General features: G+C 40.5%; 2 protein-coding genes across 2 annotated transcripts in view; one reads left to right on the forward strand and one right to left on the reverse strand.

The window, feature by feature from the left end:
• Positions 1-2,005, reverse strand: part of LOC119720703 (protein transport protein Sec16A-like) — a 75,356-nt gene extending 73,351 nt beyond the window's left edge. Inside the window, exon 1 of the mRNA XM_038190510.1 lies at positions 1,859-2,005. The gene's annotated coding sequence lies outside the window, so the exon portion shown is untranslated. The remainder of the gene's footprint in view (positions 1-1,858) is intronic.
• Positions 2,006-3,298: 1,293 nt separating this feature from the next.
• On the forward strand, positions 3,299-9,348 carry LOC119720521 (vesicle-trafficking protein SEC22b-like). The gene is made up of 5 exons (XM_038190219.1): positions 3,299-3,476; positions 4,891-5,000; positions 5,959-6,119; positions 7,109-7,255; positions 8,130-9,348. Exons 1-5 carry the CDS (start codon positions 3,402-3,404, stop codon positions 8,282-8,284), a joined length of 648 nt encoding a protein of 215 aa, XP_038046147.1. The 5' UTR covers positions 3,299-3,401; the 3' UTR covers positions 8,285-9,348.
• Positions 9,349-9,700: the final 352 nt, after the last annotated feature.

The raw sequence follows: 9,700 nt of genomic DNA on the forward strand, positions 1-9,700 counted from the left end.
ACTGTTTCTGCCTCGACAAATTGACAGTGATTGCTGGAGGATTTTGCAGGATTGAGGCAGTGGTCACCCCTCCAAGGACCACATTCAAGAAATAACGGAGGAGTTTGCAGGAGGCAGTTGGATGATTGAGCAGGACTGGGGTTGCATTGCAGCAAAATGCCCAGGAAGTTAGGGTTAAATTAAAGATCTAAGAGTGAAAGTCCTGGAGCTGCTTATTTTAAGAGCTCTCGTGGGTAACAGTCCCACCCAAGCAAGCTTGGACAAGCATTACATTCACTGTGTGGACAACAAAAGAGGTCCACATAAACCAGGTAGCAGCGACGTTGTGTGGATGTGGGGTGTTTCCCCCTCTCTGGAAAACAAGCTTAGAGGCATTATTTTGGGGTTAGGTTTATCTGTGGCAAAATGAAGAGAAACACGAAATGGAATCATAGATAAAAAGTTGGGTTGAAAGAGTTTTCACAGTGTGAGTAAAATGGGTTTTTTTCACAGGTTTTTCTTAATTACATGAAAACAAAGGAATATCCACACTATGTGTGTAATGTAAAATCGTTCGTGCATGCAGTGCTTCACCGAATGGACACTCTTGTATAAAAACGCATCAGCCAATTCCCCCTTACTTAAACTATTGTAACCCTAACCTTCCCAGATCCTCCCCAAAATACATGTGGGAGTTTGGAGGGTTTTGCAGGATTCAGGAAGATACAGACAAACCCCTCCATCCTTACATGGGTTTTATAGCCCCCAAGAACACACAAACCAAACTAAATATTGTCTGATGACTTTATCCCTTTTTTTCTCTTTGCAAAAATATGATAGTCAAGTTTGTTTTAAATTTATGTGGGGTTATAAAAAACAATTTTTTTCAGTGACATATGTATTTCAATGCATGCCATCATGATTTAACAGACGGTAATTCAATATAACAATGTTAAATACAATTGGGTTACTAAATACTAGTGGCTGTGCCAGCTGCAAGTGATTTTGTTTGCTTGTTGTTCAATTTGTGAGTTTTGGCTTCTGTTGTTTGTTGGGGGTGGGGTGGATGATGGGGTGCTAATGAGGTGCAAAGTGACAATGGTGGGCAACTTAAGTTAATCTGTTAAGCCCAACTTGGGTCATCCCTCTAATAATCAACTATGCCACCCCCACCACCAATGTGCACAGCATTAAGTAAGTTAGTACCACTGTTTGTGTTATGAAAGCAATGGGAACTACTTTTTTTGTGGATATTAAACTTTAAAGCACTGATTATCATTGCCAACTTTAGCCATAATCAGCCATAAATAATTGAATGAAACATATTCCTGGGAAGAATTCCATACATGGACATCACTATTTTTTCCTGCAGTGACCTAGTAAAAGTCAAATTATGCAGGGAAAATATTGAAGAAAACACTTGGAATTTTTCAGACCTGTCTCATAGGGTTTGTGCACAGGGTGTCAAGTGACGTCCAGGTATGGAACTCTTTCCATATTCCTTAATATAATAAATGGAAACAAGCAACATTTTTACAAAATGACAATGGTCGTTGCTACAAAGTAAAATCATTCATTTGTGCACTCCCAAAACAGCATTCTTTCTCCTCTCTGCTAGGTTGGTAAAGAGGCAAGTTCTCCCTCATTCATAACTTTGAAATATTTTAAACCAAATTTATTTACCGGTAAACAGAGAGAGGAGCAGTGCCCACATTTTTTTCACGAAATTAGTGAAGCAGAAAACAATACACATTCGCCTGCGGAAGCGCAAAGCACAGACGTGAACGGGGAAAGGCAAATTGATCACATGAACGTGAACGTGTAACATAATATTGCCAAAAAATAACAATATTCCACTACGTAAGTTGCTTGTACCTACCTCTTTTGAATGTACGATTGTATTGGACGGATACTTGGCGATATTTGTTTGATTCTTACCCCAATTTACGTTCTAAAAAGGACAAAATATGGACTGGGCCGGTCGGCAGAAAGTGTCCGATTCGATGTCTGTATACGGCTACGTGTCTTTGCGCATGCGTGGAATGATACACGAAGATTTCGAAGATGAGAGTTATAATATTGAGATTCACTATGGGGTCGGGTTTTTTTCAACCTATTAAAGTCTTTAAAGACATCTGGAGTGTTTCTTGCAAAAAAATGGAGGTTTTGAACTTGGTTCCCTTTGTATAGGCAGGTCAACTAATTAACTTGTTTCTCATATTCTTATTTACACCATGTGATAAGCAGACTCGGCGGAACTGGGGGGCGGGGCCCAGATTTTCCCAGGCCAACAAAATCGCGGTTATAAAATAATGGGCCCCCTCGAGATGAAAACAAAACTGCCCCTAAAACGCACACATTGCAGCATATGATTGCGCTACAAATAAAATTGTCTCCTCTCTTTTAATGGAAAACTGCCCCTCAAAAATAATAATATAATAACGGAGTCTTACATAGCGCACGTATCTCTAACAACAATTAGGTACTCACGGTGCTGGAGATTATGTCTATTATTAAAGAAAGGTCAATAAAGTTTGTGAGAAATATGAGACTCATTATGTAGCACCTTATGGTTTACAAGATGCCCCTCTCGCATCAATTGATTGTGCATATTTAATTAATTCTCGAGATGGAAAACTATCACTCGATCGAAAGCACAAATACCCCTCTCGCAATGATAAAATTGTGCCCCTCTCGAGATGGAAAATTGGCCATCAAAACCAAAAGTGCAGCTCCCGATAACTTCTCGAGATGGAAAACTGCCCCTCGAAAGCACAATTTTATCAGTGCCCCGGTCGCAACATTAAAATTGTGCCCCTCTCATGGAAAACTGGCCTTAATAATGCTCGCGCTCCTCCTCACGCGAATAAAATGGTCAAAGAGCTGGCCATCAAAAGCTAAGTGCCCCTCTCAGTATAAAAAAAAAATGGTATCGCTACATGATTTATGGAAGGGCAGGTACTGACGGGGTCGCGCGGGGGGGAGGGGTGCGCGGTGAGCCAAAGGCCCTCCCCCCCTTCCCCAGTTGGAAAAGCGTCCCGCCACCCCTGGCGATAAGTAGTATGAGCATAGGGGGGGGGGGGGGTCTCCACCCTTTGGTGTGAGCCGCAAGCATGAGCAAAGTATCTTTGGAATGGGAGGTAGGATAACAAACGGCTGGGCAGGGGGCGGGGAGCCCCCCGTCCCGCCCCTCCCCATCCGGTAACGGGTCAAGTGTCAAAAGGCTAGGTGAAAGGTTTTTCGCTGGTAAACAGTCCCTGGAAAATCGCGTTGTCGATAACACTAACACCTGTCGGATACCATTGATATGTTAGGCCACGTCGCGAGATCCAAGTTGACACGGCCCGGACAAGCTGTTAACTGTTCTGAATTTCCAATTTTCTTTCATTTTTGAAGCAAACAAGAACAATAAAACGATCGCCATGGTGTTGATGACAATGATCGCTCGGTTGGCGGATGGCCTACCGCTAGCTGCCTCGATGCAAGAGGATGAACAGGCAAGTAAACTGCAATCTCGTTGTGAATACGATTGACCAGTTATGATATGTGGTTTAAAACGTACAGTTTTCGACGGTAAAATATGACGTTATTAAATCATGTGACGTTAGTAAATGCTAGAATGTTTTATGTCATGTCCAAGTTTAAATCAAAGTTTGGAAAAAAGAAGGAAAATGACTGTTTGGTCTTCTGAGTTTCTACTCCTTTTTTTTTTAAATCAAGCTCCACCCCCAAATCGGCAAGATTAATGAAGATAGTGGATATTTTGCCGGAGGTAATGACAGCAAACTAACGATTACTAAAGGTTTGCCGGCAGCAATCCATATCAACAGAGGGCGCTGTACTCTTTAAAATAGGGCTGAATTATAAGATGTATTAAATTCCCACCAAAAGTTGTGTAGCACTAGCACGTTTGGTGTAATGGTTAAGCAAAGGCTCTAGTAAGCAGGATGACTCGCGTTCGATTCCGACCGCACCACATTTTTAAGGTTTTTTTTCTCATCCCCAAATAAATAAGAATATTCTTCTTTTATTATTTTAACATGTCTCAAACATTTTTTGCAGAGTATTACATTTTCTTTTTCAGATTTGTGGCTCTGGAGGATTTTTTTTAAAAGGGAAATAAAGTCCGAAATTATAAAATGGTCTGAATTCCATCTTGTGAATACGAGGTAACAACGATAATTTTGGCATGGAGCCAGACTAAAACTTGTCACCGGAAAATGTTTAAGTACAAAAAAACAGTAACTGCGCATGTTCAGTGCATATCCGGCAAACTAACGATTACTAAAGGTTTGCCGTCTCCGGCAAAATATACACTGCCATTAATGAAAGTGGGTTTACCTCTTAAAATGATCCTCATACCGTTTTGGCTCTGCATGCCGGTTTGGGAAAAAATTAAGGGCCCAAGCAGCTCCACTGTTGACCAAGATATTACAAGTACTTATAGTTAGCGGAAAGATTCCCATATCTGGCCATCGCTAATTTTTCCCTTCAGTGACTAGTATCAGCCATCAGAAAGTGATAATATGCCCTAAAATAAAAGTAAAATTTAGCTGGGATTTGGGAAAATATTGAAGTTTTACTAAGAAAACACTTAGAAAGTTTCAGACCAGTCCCATATGGTTTGTACATGCACAGGGGGACAAGTGATGGCCAGATATGGGAATCTTTCCCAGTTACGCTTTCTCGACCTAGGGCAACTTAAGAATGGCCATTTCTGAACTACCCCCCCCCCCCCCCCCACCCAACGGGCAATAGCACGGTGCCATCAAACCTTTTGTGCTGAAATTGTTAATTAAACTCCACCTAGCTCCCGGTCTAAAATAAATTCAACAGATGCATGATAGAAGTAGAAAAGATGTTTTTACTTGGCCGACCTAACCGGTATTTCTGTTCATTATTTTATTACAGTCTGGCCGCAGTTTCATGGAATATCAGAACCAAGCCAAGATGCTCTTCAAAAAACTCAACCACCAGTCACCGACAAAATGCAGCATAGAAAGTGGTCCTATGGTATTTCAGTAAGTTGAAAAGAACTCTGTCTTTAACCCTCCTTTTGTTTGATAAGTCACAGACAGTCAAAAAATCAATCCTGTTCCCCTGCTATGACTTATACACAGGCTAGTCACCAACAGGCAGATCATATTTCTTGTAGGCACTGTGTCAGTCAAATTCCATCCACAGACAAAAGCAGGTAACTGGTAGGCACAGCTGGCTTATCAATCTCCCACAGTCAAAGCATAGCTTTATCAGGTTTTATAACAACCACAGCCAGTCAATCCTGCTTTCTTAAGGCAGGGAGCACTCAACTGTTAAAAACAGTCACTTGATTTAATTTTACTGCTAAGATGGCCCAGTCCGAAAACTTGGGACTCTCAAATGTGTATGAGAGTCCCAAAACTTAAGGTACTGAAAACATGCAATACAGGAAAATAGACTGGCACCTGAAACAACCTGTTCAAAATTGCTTCAGTACTGCATCAATCAACTGTCCCAAAAGAAACATGTGGCATGAACCGGGAACTAGTCTCCATATACTACACATTTCTCCATAGTCAGCCACCAGACTAATGACACTGAATGAACAGTTCAGTCTTTTCAAATAGTTGGACCATGGTGGGACATGTACCAGTCTGGTCTTTAGCCTCATTTTGAAATCACTTGACTTCCCTCTCATGGGCAAAATATTGAAGAAATGTCTCCTTTAAAAATTGAACTGAGTCTGCAAACTTGGTTGGTGAAATACTGAGGACTTTTTCTTTGCCCAATGGAATGTTTGGAGAAATTTGCTGGCTAAAGTGTGAGTAAAGTTGGCCTGATTTAGTTTTGCACGTTTCAGAACACTCCAGGTCCCAGTCTGGAGCTGGCCTTGTTGAAATTGCCAGCCAGAGAGGCTTAATATCTGTGAGGGACTCAACTACACTGCACCCAAAAGGCTAGTAATACTCTCCATCATGTTACCCTTTCTCACTGTCCCAGTTACATAATAGAGGTCGGAGTGGTTTATTTGGTCCTGTGTGAGAAGCAGTACGCCAAGCGGCTAGCCTTTGCCTACCTGGAAGAGTTACAGCAGGAATTCTACTCGCAGAACAGCAAAAAGGTCAGCACGGTCACCAGACCCTACTCCTTCATTGAGTTCGGTAAGGACGTATAAATTTGTGTGCGATGATTTAATTTCAGTCTCTTGTGTCTTTTCGTTAGTTTGTTACGCACTCCAAGAATCAAGAAACCATCTTTGGCATCTGCTAGTTAAGTACATCATAGGAGCGTTTGTTCCTGAAAAAAAATCACGGTTTAAAGTCATCAGACTGTCTGACATTTATGGTCAAAGCCTTTTCAACAGCAGCGCGTGCTTTGCTTTCAAAGCTGAATTCAGCTTTAAAAAAAACTAGAATTAATTCTCATCCATTCACGATTTTTGGCTGTAGCACAAACAAAATCAGAATTTATAATGCACGCTTTTTTTTATGATCCACTAAGCCGAAGGCAATTTATAATTTCCACGATTCCTTAAAGTGTGTATGGCACTCTCCAAAATAACCTGTAGAGAGAAGACAAATGAAGAAATTCAGTTTTAAAGAAGGGAGGAAAATCTTAGATGTTATTCCAGGGGAAAGCCCAAAGAATTAGGTAGGGAGTAAAAAGTCAATCCACATGGCCTCGTGGTCTGGGGCATTGAATTCGTTGTCTGCAGGTAATTCTGCAGGTTATCGGTTCGAGTCCAGCCAGGGGTTATGGCGCGTGTGCCCTTGGGCAAGGCACTTTGTCACTCATTGCTTCTTCCAACCCAGGAGTAAATGGGTACCTGCCAGGGCAGGGATGGTTATTGTGATTGAATCAGCTTCCTTGCGCCTAACAGGCAGCATCAAGCTGTAAACTCCCCAGGGAGCTGAGATGGTATTTGAAATGTTTAATTGGCCCAGTGATCAGAAAAAATTTAAAGTGCTTTGACCTCAGTTAAATGCGCTATATAAAAACCGGTTATTTTTATAATAATGGATCATGATAATCTAACCTCGGTAACGAAGAAAGAAGGCAAGGAAAGTGCCATTGCACCAACCTGCCTCTCTCACAAAGTGTGCACCTCAATGAGATTTAAAGTAACCTTGTTTTTTATGTTTGTCTACAGACACATACATCCAGAAGCTGAAGAAATCCTACACAGATACCCGGGCCAGACGGAACATCGGCCACATCAACACAGAGCTGCAGGATGTACAAAGGATCATGGTCCAGAATATCGACGACGTCATGCAGAGAGGGGTAGCACTATCAGGTGGGTGTGATCACATGACTTTATAAGCCACAGGTATAATTCATTAGTGTAGTTGCACCAGACTAATGCGAAGGTTGTATTTATATAATTAATGCATCTTTGGCCAATAGGTCATTTACAATTTGCCAAAAGCAAGAGCACCTTCTATTTCAGAGCAGGTTTATGTGTGACCAAATGATGCTTTTAGTTGTAGTTGGACAATGAGTCTGCATCACCGAATATTCAAGAAATTGAGCTCAATAAAAATGTTAAAACTTTACAGAGAAGACTGCCAATATGTTTACATTTTTATAAATACATGCAATGTAAAAATTATGTAAAACATTAAAAATATCACCTGTCTTTACCTCCAAAAATTATGTTTGTCATTGTGAAAGTATTGAATCAAATAACAGCTCAACTTTTTTTTTAAACTTCCAGGAGTCTTACAACTCAAAATGATTGGCTTGAAATTCAGATTTTCTCCCCAAATTGCAATGTCCCAAGTGGAATAACTTCAAAGGATGTGTGACACTTTTAAAGGGCTCAATTGTGATGCGATCAAGCTGCATGAGTTGTTTGTCAGGAATATTCATTTGGAGATACAGGCCAAAATAGGGCCACTTCATCACATCACTTTATCGAATCTCTTGGTGTTCCGACTTGATTTTTGAACTAAAGATGGAACCAGCATGCGGTTTTCACAGCAGTAATGCCGAGATTGTGCTCTTTTCAAATCTGTAATAAAAAAAATTTGACCGGGGTCGACAAACGAAATAAGAGGCCATCACAAGAAGTTTTATCAACTGAAATCCCATTGAGGACTATCACTGTATTGACCACATGGCTAAGAGTTGCTCTTGCACTCATATTTTTTTGGTTTTGTTATTCCCAGATTTGGACAACAAAGCCAGCAATCTCTCCTCGTTATCCAAGAAATACAAGCAGGACGCCAAATACCTGAACTTGAGGTCAAGGAACGCCAAGATTGCCGCAGTCGTCACATTAGTCGTAATCTTTCTCATCTACCTTAGATATTGGTGGTTTTAGGAGTAATAGGCACTTTTCTTTTAATATGTACTGTACCTGTATATGTGTATATAAATATTCTAATAATAAAATTTGCTTTGTAAACTGATTAGCAGGTGGGGAGATACGTAAGGTGTATTTCTGAGCAATGAGGGCGCTACAACATTTTTGGGTAAAAACACTGAATCCTGGGTTATTGAAGGAATGTACATGTTTTCCTAAACCAAAAATTATCAAAAAATTATGTTTAATTTTCAGATATTGGTTCCCTGCGCAAACAAGAGAGGGCGCTTTTTTTCCACTTTTGAGAGCCCAGTGCACGTACTAGTTTTCGTGGGTATAGCGCGATGTTCGCACAACTAATTTTATTCCAAATGTGCACAAAAGCCATTGCGTCTCTGCGCGAGTGTTGGGCGTTGTCGCTAATGCTTCTAATGTCTGTAGTCTGTACAAGTGGTCAACCTCACCCCTTACTCTCCCTTATTTACCATTGAGGGGGTACTTGAACATGGAGCCCATAGATAAAGCTGCCAAATTTCTTCAATAAACATGATATTTCTGCTGTTGGTACCCAGAAATGGTGTCTTCGCAGTGCTCTTGATTAAATAATTATGGCCAATTGGCAGGATTTTGTGAATTGTGATCGCTTTCTGATGCAAAATTCATAACTTCACTTTTGTTGCGCATCATGACTTTCTGGGGAGGGGGTGTTGCAAAAGAATGCTCAATGGTAGAGACATCTTTAGAATGGTTTTATAGGCTACTAGAATATTCACTACATATTGCACTATAGTTGTATGAGAAATGGCCCAAAAAAAAGCTAGCTGTCATCATGCAAGCTGAATCGTTGGTAAAACAGGTCACAGGATTTCACCTTTGCTGACCAAACTTTAAATCACAACCCACTTGCCTACGACTTCAGTTAAATATTGTTTTTAAAATGATGATGAAATATCAGCAAATATTACTTCTCTTAACCAGAAGTATCAAAACTGTGCTGATTGTATATAATCAGGCGGTTGCAAAGGTACATGTGTTAACTAATAAGTTCTTCATTAAAACATTTCTTACTTTTCAACAACTTACTAATTTTGTCGCCAAGTTGCGCAAGCACTGGCCATGAAATTGCAAAACTGATTTCTATAGGCTGCCATCCATTTTGCATGCCATTTGTGCTACTGGTATGCTTCTGAATGGTGGTACCAGCACTATTATGACTATGGACATTCCAAACTTTTTTTTCCTTGTATAAGATAATATTTATCATTTTGTTTTATGGTACTCCGCACTGTACAATGCAGTCAAGACATACATTTTAGCAGGTAATGTTTTCAGTCGGATTTGTGGGTCTTTCTATAAATTATTTTAGTCAGCACACTGTTTTTTAAACTTTTGGCCTATAAGCATGGGCGTCGCGGGAGGGGGGGGGGCCAAGGG

The sequence above is a fragment of the Patiria miniata genome, unplaced genomic scaffold (assembly GCF_015706575.1).
Source record: "Patiria miniata isolate m_02_andy unplaced genomic scaffold, ASM1570657v1 HiC_scaffold_9, whole genome shotgun sequence".
Taxonomy (NCBI): Eukaryota; Metazoa; Echinodermata; class Asteroidea; order Valvatida; family Asterinidae; genus Patiria; species Patiria miniata.

Coding starts and splice junctions, on each gene's coding strand:
- LOC119720521 (XM_038190219.1), top strand. CDS start 3,402: ATGGTGTTGATGACAATGATCGCTCGGTTGGCGGATGGCCTACCGCTA. Junction 5,001..5,958: donor AGTGGTCCTATGGTATTTCA/GTAAGTTGAAAA, acceptor TCACTGTCCCAG/TTACATAATAGAGGTCGGAG. Junction 6,120..7,108: donor CTACTCCTTCATTGAGTTCG/GTAAGGACGTAT, acceptor GTTTGTCTACAG/ACACATACATCCAGAAGCTG.